Source organism: Microtus oregoni, unplaced genomic scaffold (assembly GCF_018167655.1).
Source record: "Microtus oregoni isolate MIOR12 unplaced genomic scaffold, Mior012 000012F_ref0000307, whole genome shotgun sequence".
Taxonomy (NCBI): Eukaryota; Metazoa; Chordata; class Mammalia; order Rodentia; family Cricetidae; genus Microtus; species Microtus oregoni.
The window spans coordinates 28,493,011-28,511,340 of record NW_024543071.1 but is presented as its reverse complement, the minus strand read 5'-3'; the positions used below and the strand labels follow the sequence as shown (position 1 = coordinate 28,511,340).

At 40.4% G+C, this 18,330-nt stretch overlaps 1 protein-coding gene across 2 annotated transcripts in view; it reads right to left on the bottom strand.

Moving 5' to 3' along the window:
- Positions 1 to 18,330, bottom strand: part of Prkg1 (protein kinase cGMP-dependent 1) — a 1,122,235-nt gene that overhangs the window by 1,030,459 nt on the left and 73,446 nt on the right. The window contains exon 1 of one of the 2 annotated variants that reach the window (XM_041660893.1): positions 5,320 to 5,855. The exons of the other annotated variant lie outside the window; for it this stretch is intronic. Coding sequence (XP_041516827.1) covers positions 5,320 to 5,630 — 311 coding nt within the window. The 5' untranslated portion in view covers positions 5,631 to 5,855. Of the gene's footprint in view, positions 1 to 5,319; positions 5,856 to 18,330 lie in introns of those variants that run through there. 2 annotated transcript variants of the gene reach the window in all.

Sequence of the window (18,330 nt, the reverse complement as noted above, 5' to 3'; positions counted from 1 at the left end):
TCTGTGTCATCGTGCAGCTGCAGTTTCTGTGCTATTGTGGATATTTCTATGTTGGTTTGGGAAGGGGAGCGTTCCCCTGATCTTACCAACAAAACTGTACTTAGAGAGTTCAAGCAGGCTGCACGGATTTAATTTCCCCCAAAATAAAAATCTTTAAGGAGATAGCGAAGAAGGCAATCACTACAAAGGATGGTAGGAGGGTCTAGAAGTGGTGTCAGAAAGCTGCGCCTGAGGAAGTAGCGAGGGACTGTCACAGGAGGGGTGGCAAAGAACACCAGCTCAACAATACAGATTAGGATTCGAAATGCCACAGATGTGATTGCATAATAAGCTGTTGAGCGTGCTTGTAAGTGCTGCTTTCAGCATGGGAGCATGTGTCACATTGTCTGGTGTTCTCAGTGCCAGGAGGGTTCAAGTCAGAGGGCCTGGGATGCTAGCAGCAATTCCAGTTCCTTGGGATGGGCGGCCGCACCTATGGTAGAGATAGCAGAAAGAGCAGCAGCCTGGTGTTCAAATATGGTTGCTAGGATACCATGGAGACCCTCCATTGCTAGGCAGACAGGGAAAAAAACATGTGCCCATATGCCTTATAACCTGCAAACGGCAACAATGGAAACATCGTGTGTGTCTTATTCTACCCTTTCCTAACAGAAATCCAAACCAACACCAATGAAACATTAAATAGTGAGAACTTGGAAATGTACCCCAGTAGAGCAAGAAAAATGATCATTTATATTCTCAGGCAGTCCCTAGAGCTACTCTATTTAAGGTTTGTCAGTATTTTCATTACGTGTCCCATTTTAGGGGCAGGCAACTTGACTGTACTTGCAAACACCCTAACAGGATATTTAACAGCATGATCCCATGTAATATCAGAAAGCCTGTGCCCACTTCTGTTTCACTTCACAGGCTGCAATGTCAAATTAATGTTCAAACTTCAATTGGACACTATTATAATAACCTTAGGTCAGAATGTAATACCCCACGGAAGAAGGGAAGATGAGTTTCCATAACTAACAAGATTGCATTCTCACCTCTAGCCCTCTGCCCAGGTATGTGAGGAAGCTGCAGAGCTGGCCTTGGGTAGATAACTAAACCATTTTCAGCAGTACTCGGAAAGGTGTTTGGTTTCTTTAAGACTAGGCTTTGATTTCTTCAAGGGTCTTCATCGTCTGCTTTTTGGTTAGGCTGAATATTCTTCTCTAGTTAGTATAGTTGTGGGAGGTTAGAATCACACTCTGGTGTTCAGAGCTTCACCACTAACTAGGCCTGGTGAAACACACACACACACATGCACACACACACACACACACACACACATGCACGCACACACACACACATGCACGCACACACACACATGCATGCACACACACACACATGCACGCACATGATTCTTGATTATTCTGAAAACAAGCCTAAGTCCCTCTTTCTCCACTTTATAAAATCATAGAAACTGAGCTTTAGTTCCCTCCACGGCCCTCCGGGAAAGCCTCTGACTGCCACCTTTCTCCGGATGTGTCCCCTCTCTGCTGATGGCCTGAGCTGTCACTCCCACATCCCTACCCCCTCCCTTCACACTATGGAGTGCTCAAATCATGGCCATGGCCGTCTTACAAGGACTATAGTACAAAAACCTGTACTTCTGGGGTGTTTCTGATACCAGGCAGTTCAGCAGGAGCCAGAGAATCCACCAACTGTCTTAGGAACTTCTCTGCATTCCTCCTTTCCCAGGTCTGTAAAATATTTACTCGGATAATATTGTGGGGTCCCTTGCTAACTCTACAATGGCAAGGCTTATATGTGCCTTACAAGATTTTCCACATGGGAGGTATCACATACAAGTACTGAACTGACTTGTAAAGCATATTAGAAATTGGATACCTTCACAGAAATCTATGTCTTAATATTAGGCTATGTATAATCGCACTAGAATTCCACCATTTCCATGACTTCCTTTGGAATTAAACACATAGCATTTAGGGAGATACTCTTTCTCTTGGAATACAATATCAAGATTTAGAAGATCACATAGGATCTTTTAAATTTTAATTCCTACCTAAAAATAGGAAGATACGTTTCTCTTTCATCTCCAATTCTTCCAAAGCATTTCACAATCACAAAGTGAAACAGAACAGAAGATGTCATCATTCTCTGAAGGGAAGCCACCTCAGGGATGAATGCAACAGCTTTACAAAGACACACAGACATAAACAAGTTTTGATAGGATATCAAGTTGAGGTTGTCCAACTGAAATGACACGGAAGGCTAGGACAGCAAAACAGAAAAGACTTGAGACCAGCGAGTGCATCTTTAGGAATGAAATGTCATGAAAATTATTTTAGGAGTTCATGTGACCCATCAGGTAGCCTGGTCTCACAGGCTGGATGACTGCGTTTGTTTGCTTGTTTCATTGTTTGGGAGCTCCTGCTCCATGTATTTTGGAACACAGAATCTGGTGGTTTTTACATTCTTAAAGAGTTGATTGGCAGCAGTATAATACAGCTTCCAATTTTCTACACCAGTCCTTCCCACATCCATAAATAACCTAAGAATGGTTTAAAGGTTACATCTATACAGGTTGTGAAAGACCAACACCCCCCCCACCCCCTCCACCTCACAGGTGCAACAGAAGTGTCCCCCCCTGGGGTAGAATCCAACAGAGGCTTTCTTCCAACTCTCACCTTAGAGGGAAAATCCAAAGGAAAAACTGTTAAGTTGATAAAAGTTATGGGGCTATTTGAAATCTCGTTCTGCTTTTTATCCTCAAATTATCTATAGTTACAAAGGAAAAAGAGAAGTTTTAAAATATTGCAAGTCTCAAAAGGCAGCCTCAGCAAGGGAACATCAGAAGACATTATTTTCCAGCCATCAGATAATTGAACAGAGCGTCAGTCGGTCATTCACTACCTCTACTGGAAAGGTACCCAAAACTAAGAGGAATGTGCAGCTGAACTCAATCCCAGTCTATTTACATAGTTTCACTTCGGCCTTAACTTAATCTGTAGGAACGTGATTAAATTTAAGTTCCACTAAAGATTAAAGATACAAACACTTGTTGCCAGTAAGTCAGAATAATGAAAAGCTTCGAAGAAAACACATTGAAATGCAAAGAAAATGTTTTCAAGTGACACATCATCATAGTTCTATGTGGAACCACCTTGCACAGCCCCTCAAATGGCACAGGAGAATAACTATTTTGCATACAATATACTTCTCTTCCCCTAAGAAAGGTACACTACCACTCAAGGCAATTTTTATTCTGGTTTCCTTTATGTAAGTGTGAAAAAATGAACAGATGTTATTCCAAAATTATTTAAACTTGGAAGACATTTTATCACTTTCTCCAATATAATCCTTCAGAATTACAAAACTCACATGGCAATACCACCTTAACAACGGAGTCCTTAAAGTTATCAAATAAGGACCAGAGTTCAAAGCATGTTCAAAGGATGCAATGTTTGTCCTGCAGGGATACTACAAAGGATGTGCTTTCTTCGTGTTATTTTCCACTGTAGACTTTTACAGAAACCACCAGCGTCCTGTGTCAAACACCAAGAGTCAAGAGTCGTCTAAATGCCCCCACATTCTGCAGTTCATTCCTGATGCCTGGACTTCTTTAGATGTTCTCAAATAAAATGCTTAACTGGAGCTATCAGCTGGTTTGATCATACTGCATCTAAAAGCCTATTAAAATGATCTTTTTCTAAGAGCTGAGTTTGTTCCGGGTTACTCCAAAGTTCGAAAATACTAAAATGACAAGCCTATACACTGTTTAAAGACACAAAGAGCCATCTCTGAGTTATATTTTCATTATGCAAAAACTTGGCCCAGGAGAGATGGTCATGTACCTTGTTAGCTGAAACAAGCGAACATGCCAGCAACTGCAAATTCATTTACCAAAGAAAGCTCCAATTCAGATCGGTCAGGTTTCTGAGGCAAATTGAAATCCTCTGATCTATTATGGTAACTTGGTAATGTTGGAATCTCAGAAATATATATCTCTATCAACTCTCCCCTACCCCACACAATTCAAACTCCTTCAACTAAGTCCGCAAGTGATTCAAGGGAGCCAACATGTACAGACTAGGCTAGTGAGTTTTCAAAAAGTGTACGTAGTATATACTCATGACCCCTCCCATCTCCATATAAATGGAGATAACCAAACATTCACTTTCTCCTCTTATGAATTCCCTGTGTTTATGAAGTAAAGGTTTCCCAGGGGCCTTCTGTTATTATGTAACACGTGTCGTCCAGCCGTGTTATGTAGTTAAGAGCAGGACAACAGAATCCTCTGCTTTACCAATTATGTCATTACTATTAATTAAAATGCCATTCAGATGGTGTTCTGGTTCTGTTGCCGTCCTGTCCCTGCTGCTCCCTCTCCATATGGACTCTGGGGCTGAGTGTTGTGTAACAAGTTTCATTCAGCGTTCCCATCCAAGTTATGAATCCTCCTGACATCAGAACTACATTGCTCCCTAAAATGCTAGAGCAGCAGCAGGGTAACCTCAAACCTGAGTGTGAGGCACAGCATGGTCCACCAGGGAAGAAACATGTGCTTGGTCACACTGTCCCTGAGAATACACGAACCCTCTAGGGAAACGTTCACTAGTAATCACGTGAGAATTCTTTTAGAAAAACAATATTCTCTCTCGGATATTATGAAAACAATTTTTTTTTAAAAGAATCAACAGACTACGCTTCCATTTATGGATTGTAAATGTCATCCAACTCAGGAAATTAAAAAAAAATCTTCTGTTTTATATGGATATTGTCTTATTCTTTTACACTTCGGTGGTGATAGAACATCAGGTTTGAACGGTACCAGCGTCAAGTGCCGGCGGCAGGAATAAAAATCCAGGAGAGCCACGAGAGTGTGGAAAGTCAGGGAAATATCAACGCATTTCATTTCAGTCTGATGAGCCTGCAGTTAGGATTTTCCGGCTGGCCAGGTTGGCTGAGGCTTTGGGGGAGATGGGATTCTGATTCCTCCATTCAACAGTCACTCACACACACGGTCAGACACACACCTGGGGCGCGTCCAAACTCTATGTACAGTAGGTGGCATATATCAACGTATATGTATATTTTAAAAATACCTTGGCATCTGACAAAGACACGAAGGCAACGGATGTGCAGGGAGAGTCTGGCCCTGAGAAACGTGCACAGCCCCTCAAGAAGTGCGGGGAAAATGAGACATTTCTGAGGATGAGGACAGACATGGTAAGCGGGAGGGGCAGGGGCCGACAGACAATACAGAGACCCGCAGCTCCCCACCGCCAGGGCGCCACATGGACCCGGGCGCGTAACCCCGCTTACTGTGGGCTCTTGGGGTAGAAGGGCAGGGTCACGTGGCTGAGATCCTGGATGTCGAAGGCGGTGGGCTCCGCGGAGATCGCCTGGCGCTTGGTGCGCGGTTCACCCTGCAAGGTGCTGGCGCTCTGCTTCTGCGCCTGCTGGGTGGCGGGCCGGATCACCGAGCGGTACTTGTCCAGTTCGTTCTGCAGCTTCTGGATCAGTTCGTCCTTCTGATCCAACTCCAGCTCCAGCTCATCGATGAGAGCATCCCGCTGCCTCAGCTCCTCGATCTTCTCCTGGAGCGCATACTGTAAATCCCGCAGGGTGCCCATGCTCCTCCGGGCTGCCGGGGGCTCCTTCCTGCCGCTGCTCCGCGTCTTGAGGCTTCCTCCCCTCTCGGATCAACTTTCCCTAAAGTCGCCGCTGCCTCGCGAGTGCAAAAGCTTCCTTCGACTTGAGACCAAAGCCAAACCTGGCTTCTGAGCATGCCCAGTCCGCCGCTCCAGCCACAGAGAGTTTCAGTGAGCAGATTCCACTTCTCCGGGTTTAGGGATGAGCAAAACAGGTCCAGCCCAGGATGAACCTGAAAGGCGGTGGGCGCCGCGGTGCCCGGCTGTGATCAACGGGTGGGGGGGGGGGGGGGGCACTGGGCTCGGAGGAGGCGGTTGCTCGGCTAGGGTCACCAGCGCCGGGTGCCAAAGGAAGCCAGCGATGTGTGTGGGGAGCCTGATAAAGCTCGGGGGCGCTGGGGCTGTGCGGGCGGAGCGAGGCTGGAGCGCTACTTTGGAGGTGGAGAGGTGGGAGGGAGAGGACACGGAGCAAACTGGAGAGGCGTCAGCCGGCTCCGGCTCCAGAATGTGGGGCTGGGTTCCTGTCGACCAAGGAAGGCAGAGCAGCCTGTGCACGCTAACAGCTCCGACTTGAGGGATTGTGACCGCAGCCTCCCAGAAAAAAGCGGTGTGGCTGAGCTCTGGCATCCCCCACGCCACCTTTCCCACCGGGAGCGCCTCACACAGGTGTCTAACGCTTGTAAAGAAACTTGCCTCTCCGAAGGTGAAGCTACGCTTCCTGGGAGGGATTCCCCAGGCATCTAGGCGCCTTTAGAGAAGGTTAGGGGTGGGGGTATCTGACGGCCCCCACCCAAGCTTCCACTCTCATAGTTTCCCCCCCCCCCTCCACTTTCCTGCACCGGCCAAACTCAGAACAATGTATTCTTCTAGGGGCAAAGGACAAACCCCAAAGGAATTTGGACCAGAGAAGGCCTCTCAGTGGCTCCTGGGTCCCTCCCATTTGTGCTAGCATCAGTTAGGGAATGGTTCACTAGAGGCCTGGCTTCTTCCATTTGCTGGATTTGATGAAGTGGGTGGGGGCTTAGAACCACAACAGAGTTCCAAAACATTCTTACTGAAAAGGAACCACACCTTTCAAATGTTACTTCCGTGACAGCCCAGGAGTGAATGGGGAATCTTTGCCAACTTTGGAGAAGAGGTAAAATCGAAAAGCGATGCAAAAACTACAGGAGCTGTAATTGCGCTGTTCCACCCACTACAGACTCACTCTACCCAACCACTTTGGCAGCAGGGACCTCACAGTGTGGGCTAAAATGCTGGCAAGGAGGTGGCATTCTTTCGGTCCAAGAGTTGGACTCTCATCTTGGGAACACTTATTTAGAACGCCCAAAATATTTACCTAGTGCTTACGTAAGTGTCTAATAGTTAACTAAACCTTCATCAGTTCTTTCAAATTTATAGTTTTTTTTTTAAAATTGGGAGCTTTAATTTACTGTTCTTCGACACTCTGTATTACAATTCTCAAGGTTCTATCTGTCCAACGTTTATCACATAAACAAAATAGATGGAGAATACATTAAAACTAAGTTGCAGTGCACAACTACTGCCTGGAATCTCAGATTAACCAAGAGCACAGAGACACAAATCTATCTATTAAAAAAAAAAGTTGCTCACTTATTCCTTTAAACACACAACTTTTTGTAGCTGAGCATTAAAAAAAGCACAAAAAAGAAAGCCTAGCCATTGTCATATTAATAATCTCTTCCTTCTTTCTTCTTTCCTACCTCCCCCCACCTTAATTCCAAGTATGCTCCTTGGTAATTAGTAATTGGAGGTGCAGTGAAAAGACTGCAACCCTACACATTTTCCACAGACTCTGATCTACTCCTCTCTTCAGATGATGTTATGTTCATTCTTTCCAACAGGAAACTCTGAAGTACATTCGCTTCAGAATGCAATATAAACAGCGCACGAGTCTTGAAACATTTCCAAAAGATAGCAGTAAATAAGAGTTCTGAATTACTGCTGTTTTCCTTAAAAGTCAGCCGAGCGGAAGTGCTGACTCCATGACTGATGGCATCCTTGAGCATCCTTCTCATCTGAGACAGTTTCCTCTTCCCAGGCAAAGGTCCAGAATTCTAGTTAACCTGTGGGAACTCTCTACTTCCCTGGGAAAATAGTTCATGCTGGTTTTTTAATAGATTTATTTTGGAGTCTATAAAGCCAGGACTTTACATTTGAAAATGTATCACAAACAATGGAAAAGAAACTTTGTTCTCAGTCTCTCTTGAGGCTTTAAATGAGGTTACTTAATGTCTCTCTGCAGAAGATAGGAAACATACTGCCTTACTTGTAAAAAACCTCATCTACAAGGAAAAGAAGGGAAGAAAAAAAAGTAATAAAATTATTCCCTACCCCACAAAAAGTGTATTTAAAACAGCACTTAAGCCATAAGTTTTCGGGATTTTTATCAAAGTGAGATTGTTCAGTACTAAACTGAATACTTTTCTTAAGGGAGAGAACTACTACCTACAAACTATAGCCTGGATGCCTGTCATCGTCTCATTTAAAATGAAATGCTCAAAATTCAAAAAGTGTTTCATGATGGATCTGACTTTAAGAATCAGGGATTTGCAGCAAGAAATGTAGGAAAAGTGGGCTGTTGAAAAGAGCATTGACAGGGTGTCGAGGCACAAAATATATTGTCATATTGACATTTATTACAGAGAACGCTGCCTTTCTCCAAAGACCCTTATAACTTTGTGTGAAACTTAGATTTCTGGGTTTTTTTCTTTAATTAATAAAATCATGATGAATATTATACATTCATTTTTTGAGGGGCTGCACATCCCATGGTACACGCGACACTCAAGTGATGGAGAACTCACAGGTGCCAATTCTCCCCTTCCACCACATGAGTCCTGGGAATCTGAACTCAATTCCTCAGGTTTGACATGTGGCTTTACCAACTAAATCACCTTGCTGGCCTCCTAGATAGATGTTTTAAATAATTTTTTCAAGCATGTTTTTGACTGATTGTTTAGCTTGTAAGAGACAAGGTTTATTTGGTGGGGGCATGGTTCTTGACCAATGCTGAAAATAAATTTTATTTGAAAAACCAAGGTCATAAAATTAATTTCCATAGGCAAATTATTTTTACTCTGCATCCATGGTAAACTTTTAAAAATATGTATTTTTAAAATAATGATTCTTTGTGTGTGTGCCCGACAGTAGGCACATCTGAAAGCAGGCATTCTCAGTGGTCAGAAGAAGTTGCCCGATCTCCTGAAGTTGGAGTTACAGCTGGTTGTGAGCTGCCCTATATAGGTGTCTCTTTTGGCTTATTGCCTTTATACAAACAACTAACATTGGTTTCCTATTAATTACACACAATAATTTGAGCACCTACTATTTGATCCACTCATAGAATTAAATTAGTCTTATGATTGCACTTGGAGACGGATATTTGATTATAAAGAATCCACATTTAGGGGTTAGGGAGATGACCCAGAGGTTAAGTTCAGTAGCTGCTCTTCCAGGGGACATGGGTTCAATATTCAGCACCCACAAGGTAGCTCGAGATGATCTGAGGCCCTCTTCTATTCTCCATGGGCACGAGGCACATACACAGTACACACACACACACACACACACACACACAGAGAGAGAGAGAGAGAGACAGAGAGAGAGAGACAGAGAGACAGAGACAGAGACATAGACAGAGAGAGAGAGAACACCCTGGGTACAAAATAAAATGAAATTAAAATTGAAATATAATCTTAAGTGTATATTTAAATAGCTATAAGCAACAAGTCTAATGATTGTATCATATTAAAATCATGTTACTTCACAGGGTAAGTTCTGCATGGAAAAGGAAAGAAAAAGCATTAATGATGAAAAAAAAACTTCCTCCAGTAACTTGGAAAGCTATAGTGCACTGTGCTGAAATTGTTGATGTGCTTAGCACTTAATACTGAATTAGTGTCATGCCTGATATTAGATGAAATGTATCCTCAGTCGATGGCCAAAATGGTGGTAAGTTATTGTTGTACCTTAGGCTAGAGCTGTCTTTATTAAAATCTAGGCACCAACAGAATGAATGCTCTTTATGTACTCATTAGGAAGCCGTACATTTCTAATGCCAGAAGGAGAAGATTTTAAGAAGAGAAAGACTGTATTCTTCACAAATGTAAAATTTTAACACGCATAAAACATAATTCAAAATACTTTATTAAGTCAGGTACATACTTGTAATCCCAGCACATGGCAGATAGGCACAAGGATCTTTTGTTCAGAACTAACCTGGGCTACATAATGAAATGACCTCCAAAAAGGGGCTTCAGTCACAGAAATACCTTTTATAATTTTTTCAAGTTTCTTTTTTTTTTTTCTGTGCGTGAGTGTTTTGCCTGCATGTCTATATGAGTACCACCTGCATGCCCAGTGCCCACAGAAGTTTAAAAAGGGCATCAGATCCTTTGGAACTGAGGCTATGATGGTTGTGAACCACAGTGTAGGAACTGAGAACCAACCCAAATCCTCTGCAAAAGTAGCAAGTGCCCAAAACCTCTGAGTCATCTCTCCATCCATTGTTTGCAGCATCCAACTGTCTCCCATTCACAATTAATGAATTACACTTCCTCCATTCCACTTCAGTGGTTCTGGCATATGAAATCTACATAGTTTCCTAATTTAAGGCACCAAGATTTTACACTAAATATTCTAAAATATTTGCTGTTAGTCCCTAGTGGGCAGTGCCCACGCGTGGTGCCATGAGGGCCTGTTATCTTATCGGAAAGTCCGAAGTTTAAATTGTGCATTTCATCAGATATCCCTGGGGGATGTAGTTCTTTGTAAATATTAGTGAGTTTTGTCTGTTTTGTTCTTTAAAAAAGATTTTTAACTGTCCAAATTAGAAGCTCTTAGAAATATGTTAAAATATTATAATTTTGAAAACGCTGAGATTTATTGTCTCAAAAAGTAACATGCCAGGAATTCGAAAACAAAGGGAAACAGTTTTTCACAGTATGATGTATCTCTAAATTATGTCATGCAGATGAATAAACATGCCATGTGCTCTTAAATCTTGAGGAAGTGAGATTGATATCGTATGACCTAGGAGAGTGTAACTCTAGGATCCACATTTTCCCTTTGGTCATTGTCTTAGTATTAAATAGTCCTTGGCAGCTGGTAGTAACTGGTTTTCCTTCCCCTTGATGCTTTGTCAGCCTAAATTTAAAGTAAAGAAAATCTACTTTTTACTAGTGAACCCATTGCCATTATTGAGATGAGAAAATACTGAAGATGAACAATAGGAAATAAAACAGGCCAGTGAATTAGTATTTGATCAGTAAGTAAAATGACTGCATTAAGCCGAGAGGATTTTCTGTAACTGTGAAAAAAGGAATACTTAGGAGGAAAGACCAAGCTATTTTCACTCTCATTAACCTAACAGGTAGGCAAGCATCCCTTCACTTCAGATTAAGGAAACGTGTATACTGTGACTTACATATGATCATCTCAGATGCATGTTCATAAATTCATCTTTCTATTAAGAAGAAAATGACGCACTAAATAAGCCGCTAAAATAAATGGACACCATTCATTTCAGAGCCAAGATAGCTACTTGATGCTTATAAGAGCATCACTCTTGGAACAGGGTAGAAGACCTGGGCTGAATCTCATGAGATGTGTAAATTTGCAATGTATTTTAGCCAGCTATAAAATTACCAATTACCTTCCTTAACAACACATTTAGAAAATATTCAATAATTCTTTTATGGTCTAGTTGGTATCTTGAAGACTTTATTTGGCAAAGTACAGACATTTATTCTGGTACATGAAGAATGCTTTAAATATTCAAGACAATTAAAAGCTCCAATTTCTGCTGTAAAAAGTAATACTGGTCTAAATGATGAATTACGCATGGAGGATGAGTCAAAAAACCCAGTAGGACAGAGTAAACGTATATTTTGGCAGACTTTTATTAACTATCAAAGACCAAAGTTAAGAGTCTGTATAAATGAAACTTTTATTGAAGGCTTATTAGACACAGGTGTGGATGTAAGTATCATTACCCCAGAATCTTGGCATCTGAATTGGCCTCTTTAAGAGGTAGATGTTCAGTTCCTGGGAATTGGAACCCTATCTCATGTAAAACAAAGCACAAGATGGGTTGAATGCATAGGGCCCGAAGGGCAAATAGGAAGACTAAGGCCATATATAGCCAATATTGCCATAAATTTATGGGGCTGTGACCTGCTACAGCAATGGAATACCCAGATTAACATTCCTGTAGTTCCATGAACTCATAATTCTGGGAAAGATATGATGAGGTATTATGGAGAAAGGTCACCAGCCATTCAGGCTGTACAAGAACATACAGCAAATACCAAACCTTTAGAGGTACCAACAGCCCTACCTTTAAAATGGCTAACTGAGAAGCCAATATAGATCAAACAGTGGCCTCTAGCTGAAGATAAATTACAGGCATTGGAACAGCTGGTGCAAGAGCAACTAGATGCTCACCATATTGAAGAATCAACCAGCCCTTGGAATTCTCCTGTGTTTGTTGTAAAAAAGAAATCTAGTAAATGGAGAATGGTGACAAATTTAAGAGGTGTCAACAAGGTAATTCAACCTATGGGCCCACTACAATCTTGAATTCCTTTGCCTTCTCTGTTACCAAAAGGATGGCCTCTTACAGTTATTGATTTGAAAGATTGTTTTTTCACTATACCATTACAAAAAAAGGATAGAGAAAAATTTGCCTTCACAGTGCCTACTTATAACAATGCTCAGCCTAATAGGAGATATCAATGGACTATCCTCCCACAGGATATGCTCAATAGTCCTACATTGTGCCAATATTTTGTAAGTAAGCCATTGGAAATAATTTGTAAACAATTCCCCAAGTCCATAATTTATCATTACATGGATGACATCTTGTTTTCTGATTCAAATAAAGATACTTTAGAAAGGATGTTTGAAGAAGTAAAGAAAGTCTTGCCTAGGTGGGGATTACAAATTGCCCCTGAAAAGATTCAAAGAGGAAATTCTATTAATTACCTAGGTTACAGAATAGGGTTAGAGAAAATTAAAACGCAAAAGGCACAAATTAGGAGAGACTGGTTAAAGACTCTTAATGACTTCCAAAGATTGTTAGGAGACATTTCCAGTCTACGACCAGCTGTTGGAATAACACCGGATCTAATAGTTCATTTAAACAAAACCTTAGATGGTGATAAAGATTTGAATAGTCCAAGAAAACTGACAGCTGAAGCAGAAAAGGAACTGACAATGATTGAGGAAAAATTACAGGAGGCACATGTGGATAGGGTGAACCCAAATCTTAGCTGCATCCTAGTCATATTGCCTTCCAGAATTCCTCCTACAGGGATTCTAATGCAGAGGGAAGATATTATTTTAGAGTGGATATTTATACCTAATAAACCAAGTAAAAAATTAAAAACTTATGTGGAAAAAGTCTCTGAATTTATTATAAAAGGTAAGTTGAGACTTCGTCAACTAGCAGGTACAGACCCAGCAGAAATTATAGTGCCTTTTACTACTGAAGATATAAAAAAGTTATGGGAAGACAACGAACCATGGCAAAGAGCTTGTGCTAATTTTTGGGAGAAATTAATAGCAACTATCCCAAAAGTGGTAGACTTAACCTCATAAAGAGAACTTCTTGGATTCTTCCTAGAATTATACATGATGCTCCAATAACTGGAGCTCGTACGTTCTATACTGATGCAAATAAGTCAGGGAAAGCAAATTACAAGTCAGATGAATTGAATAAGGTGGAACAAAGCCCTTATAATTCTGTCCAGAAGGCAGAATTATATGCCATTCTTATGGTACTAAGGGATTTTAGAGAACCTCTTAATATAGTTACAGATTCACAATATGCAGAAAGAGTTATCTTGCATATTAAAACCGCTGAATTTATACCAGATGACACAGAGTTGACTTCATTGTTTATCCAGGTACAAGACATAATCAGGAACAGGCTTTGTCCGATGTACATAACACACATCCGGTCCCATACAGGTCTGTCTGGTCCTCTAGCACAAGGCAACACTGAGATTGATCAATTATTGATTGGAAGCGGGTTGCAGGCCTCAGAATTTCATAAAAAGCATCATGTCAATAGTAAAGGCCTAAAGACAGAATTTTCCATTACATGGCAACAAGCTAAGGACATTATAAAGAGATGTCCTACTTGTTCTTTCTATAATCAAACACCGTTGCCTGCAGGGAGTAACCCAAAGGGTACTAAGAGAAATGAAATCTGGCAGATGGATGTGTTCTACTTTATGGAATTTGGTAAATTAAAATAAGTACACCACACCATAGACACGTATTCAGGTTTTCAATGGGCTACTGCCATGAGCTCAGAAAAGGCTGATTCAGTAATCACACATTTATTGGAAGTTATGGTCATCATGGGTATACCTGCACAAATAAAGACAGATAATGGCCCAGCATATGTATCTAAGAAAATGAAATGCTTTTTGATTATTATAATATAAAACACATTACAGGTATACCAAATAATCCTACAGGTCAGGCAGTTATAGAAAGATCAAATCGTACTATAAAAGATATGCTGAACAAACAGAAAGGGACCGAAAATACCCCCAGAAATAGATTATATAATGCTTTATTAACCTTGAATTTTCTTAACGCTAATGAGAAAAAAAAGACAGCAGCAGAAAGACATTGGATAATGGAAAAGTCTGCTGAACTAAATCAACCGATTTATTTCAAAGATGTGCTGACCTCTCAATGGAAGCCAGGAGATGTGCTACGTTGGGGAAAGGGTTTTGCTCTTGTTTCCACAGGAGAAGAAAAATTGTGAATACCATCAAAATTAATAAAGTTTCGATTTGAAGAGGAGAAACCTCTTGGAAAGGAGAAATGACAACTCATCCACAATGATGATATTCATACAGGTGGTAAGAAAAACATATAGAATGGGGGCAGAGTTCTGTTCTTATCTCCACAGGAAAACACTCATCTTTGAAAAATTCAAGGGACCCTGGATGTTTGGATACTGACAGATGGAAAAATACCTGCCCAACAGGAAATATCAAGAAAACTGAATGGGTTGTGTAAGTAAAATATATTAAACCATATTTCTAAATTTATAAAGCTGGTTTTGAAGTTGGACTCTGGCTCAGTCCCTCTCCAATTCCAAGCCTGTTAGTAAGAGAAAACCCAGAGTTACTGGAGTTTCTTTCTCATGTCAAGAGCCATGATATGGGACAGAAAGAAATATGAGTTTAGAAAACATCTTTGCTTTTCTTCATATCTATCATACTTTTCATTGAATATATCTATCATGCCTTTCATTGAATATATATATATATGTCTATATATGTCTATATGATTAATGTTTAAGTTTTTCACAATGAACAATGAGTTTTTCCTGAAGTGACATTTGAAGTTTCCAGGAAGAAGATGGGGCCCCATAACAACAACTCCACCTGGTTGATATGACGTCATGATACTGATAGCGCTACTACAAGACCTGCTTTGGGTACCAGCTGCACAAGACAGTTCCAACTTGGTTAGCTTGGTTAGCTGAAATGGTGCACATCTTATACAACATTTTGGCCAGACCTTCACATAATACTCGGAGACTATTTGCAATTTTAAAAGACATTGATCTTGAAATTTAACCATCATTTTAATTTCACAGGATTCCCCTGAAAGAACGTCGCCCCCATGACAGCTGGAAGTAATTCTAGAGGACAACGTCCCCTCTCCCAGTAAAGTTTGCCCTTGGGTTTAGGGACATTATTTAGGGTTGATTATAATTAGTATACAGTTGAGGGTTGGGGGAGGAATTTTATAAGCTCAGGGATCATTTTGGGAAAAAAAAAAGAGGGATGATGGGATAATAGATTTGTAATTGTGAGTTACTGTTTTTAGACAAATATATTGGTATCAATTCTTGTATATTGATACAAAGTTAAATTATATTGACTATTGTATGTATGCATGTTTCTACCTCTGTTTAAAATATTTTTTATGTATTGACATATATTGTATTGATATATATATATAGTATATATTTACCATATTGCAGTGTACATTTCTACCTCTGATTAAGATACTTATATATTGTTTGTGTATTGATATATATTTACCATACTGCAATGTACATTTGTACATTGTTTATATTTGGAGGTCATTGTCCTCATTTGTTTCACAGTCGTTTATTGTCTTAGTCTTTAAGTTAGATAGATATTGAGAATTATATAGATTAATAGTCATCTAAGTTTGTCATTTATAATTAGACTAATCAGGTTCTTTAGATATATAGAGATTATACTCAGTATAGATAGATAATCTTCAACCTCTTCAAAGAGCTGTAGAAAATGGCCTTTAATCTAACTCAGAGTTTTGTGGTAGTGAGACACAATTGCTCCTGGCAACATCACTCTATTCCCAAGAGAATGTTGAGCACCAAAAACACTCCACCTGGAGCCTTTCTTTTTGGCAGAACTGGCCTTTGGGCAAAGAAATGCCCATACCTCAACCACTGACAGAGATACAGAGCGTGCATCAATGGATAAAACAGGACTGTCATATCCTGCAAAGACAGGGTAAAATAGTTTTGAAAAGTTGCTTGCCTTTGAAAATGGTATGTCTGTTATGTTAGGCCATAGCCAAAGTTGGTGGCTTCAACACTGCTAACGTGACTTTGGGTGATTGCCCAGGTAGCTAGTTGTCTCTGTGATTTGTTGCATGTTTTGGAAGTTGTTTTACTGAACTTCCTAATTACCCAGGTAACATTATTTCCCCAATATCTACTACAGTCAGTGTTAGAAATGGCTCAGTCATAAAAGTACTCCCCAGACAAGCATGGAGATCTGAGTTTGGATCCCCAACATCTCTAGCCAATGTCATGGAAGCTGGGCAGGCATGTCATCCCTGCACTGGGGAGGTGGGGACAGGAGGATCCTTGGAGCTTGATAGCCAATTGCACAATCTTTATCTTATCTATGAGTTTAATTTTTGAGACACAGTGTCTTAAAAAAATAAGGTGGAGGACAAAAGAGACCAACAGTCCTTGTCGAATTCTAGCCTCCACATTCAAGTGCATGCACCCACACATAGCCATGAACATAGACACACGTGTATACACACAGGCACGTGTGTATACTTCCTCTCAAACATAAAGAACACCCCAAACAGCAATATGCATTTCCTAACTTCGGTGTACCCAAAGAATAAGGGTAAAATCAAGACTTTTACACTCTTGTATTTTCACAATGTGTTCAGTGTCTGTCTTGAATCATTTCATTATGCAAGAAAGTTTTTCCTCAAAGATCAGACTTATGGAGCTAATGTGGAAAATACATCCAAGTTTTCTATTGAAGATAATGCAATCAGTCAAATCCCAGTCTTCGTTCGAACTGTATGGATGTTGACTACCCACCCGTTCTAAGTGGAAATAATGACAGGCGAAGCTTCAAAACACTTTACTCCTGGAATGATAAAAGTAATGCTTCTTGCCAGAAAAATAGAGAACTTTGAGAAATGTGCCTATTTTCAACTTTGCACTGGTAAGAACTTGCCTCTGTGGGCAACAGGCCTCACAGAAAGTGGGCCGATGCCCAATGTAACAGGGTGCTGTATTCACTCTATGCTTTCATTTACCGAATTCTAAGTTCACACACAGGCAGCACACCATACACACACACACACACACACACACACACACACACACACAGACACACACACACACGGACAGTCACAAAACCAGGAGATTGAAGCAGAAGGATCCAGAGTTCAGTGTCAGTCTATTCTTGGCTAAACACATTCTCAAATTTAAAACAAAAATGGTATCAGCATCTGCTGTGATTGAACACCCCACCACTACCCCCCATCTTTAGAAAAAGGGGGTCTTCAATCTTTATCAATGCTGTTTATCATCAATTTTAATTTAGAATAAGCATCAAGATTGTTAAATATACCATCCTAATTTGTATTCTGAAGAAAAACCAAAGTCAAGGAACTTCGAAATCTCACCCAAATCAAGTCTGGAACTCATTCCCCAATTCTCAGCACAGTGAGTTTTAAGTTTTGCTTTTTTTTTAATTTTTATTTATTTATTTATTAAAGATTTCTGCCTCCTCCCCACCACCACCTCCCAGTTCCCTCCCCCTCCCCCAGTCAACTCCCCCTCCCTCATCAGCCCAAAGAGCAATCAGGGTTCCCTGCCCTGTGGGAAGTCCATTGCTTTTTAAAGAAAGCAGTGAATTGTATTTAATTACACACTTATTCCCATTTCTTGCAAATAATATTAGTGAAGATCTTGGTGAAACTCAAAATAATTAATACCTTAAATATTATTTGAGCTAGGCTGACCTGGAACCCACTGTGTTGACAAGACTTCTCTCAAACACTGGATCCTCTTGTCCCCACATTCTCAGTGCTAAGATTACAAGCATGGGTCACTGCAGCAGGCTTGAATGTGATATTTTTTTCAACTAGATGAACTGTGATACATGCATCAAAGATGTTCTTACTTAAAATATTTTACAAAACTATATTATTTTATGCATTTCTGTACATTATTTTATTACATTTACATGTAAAGTGTCTCTTTTATCTTTATTATTGATTTTGGTACCCCTAAATTATCATTAGTGCTATATGGGTGACTAATAACCATCTTTTGGTGCTATATAAAAGCAAATTATACTCTTTCATCATATTTATT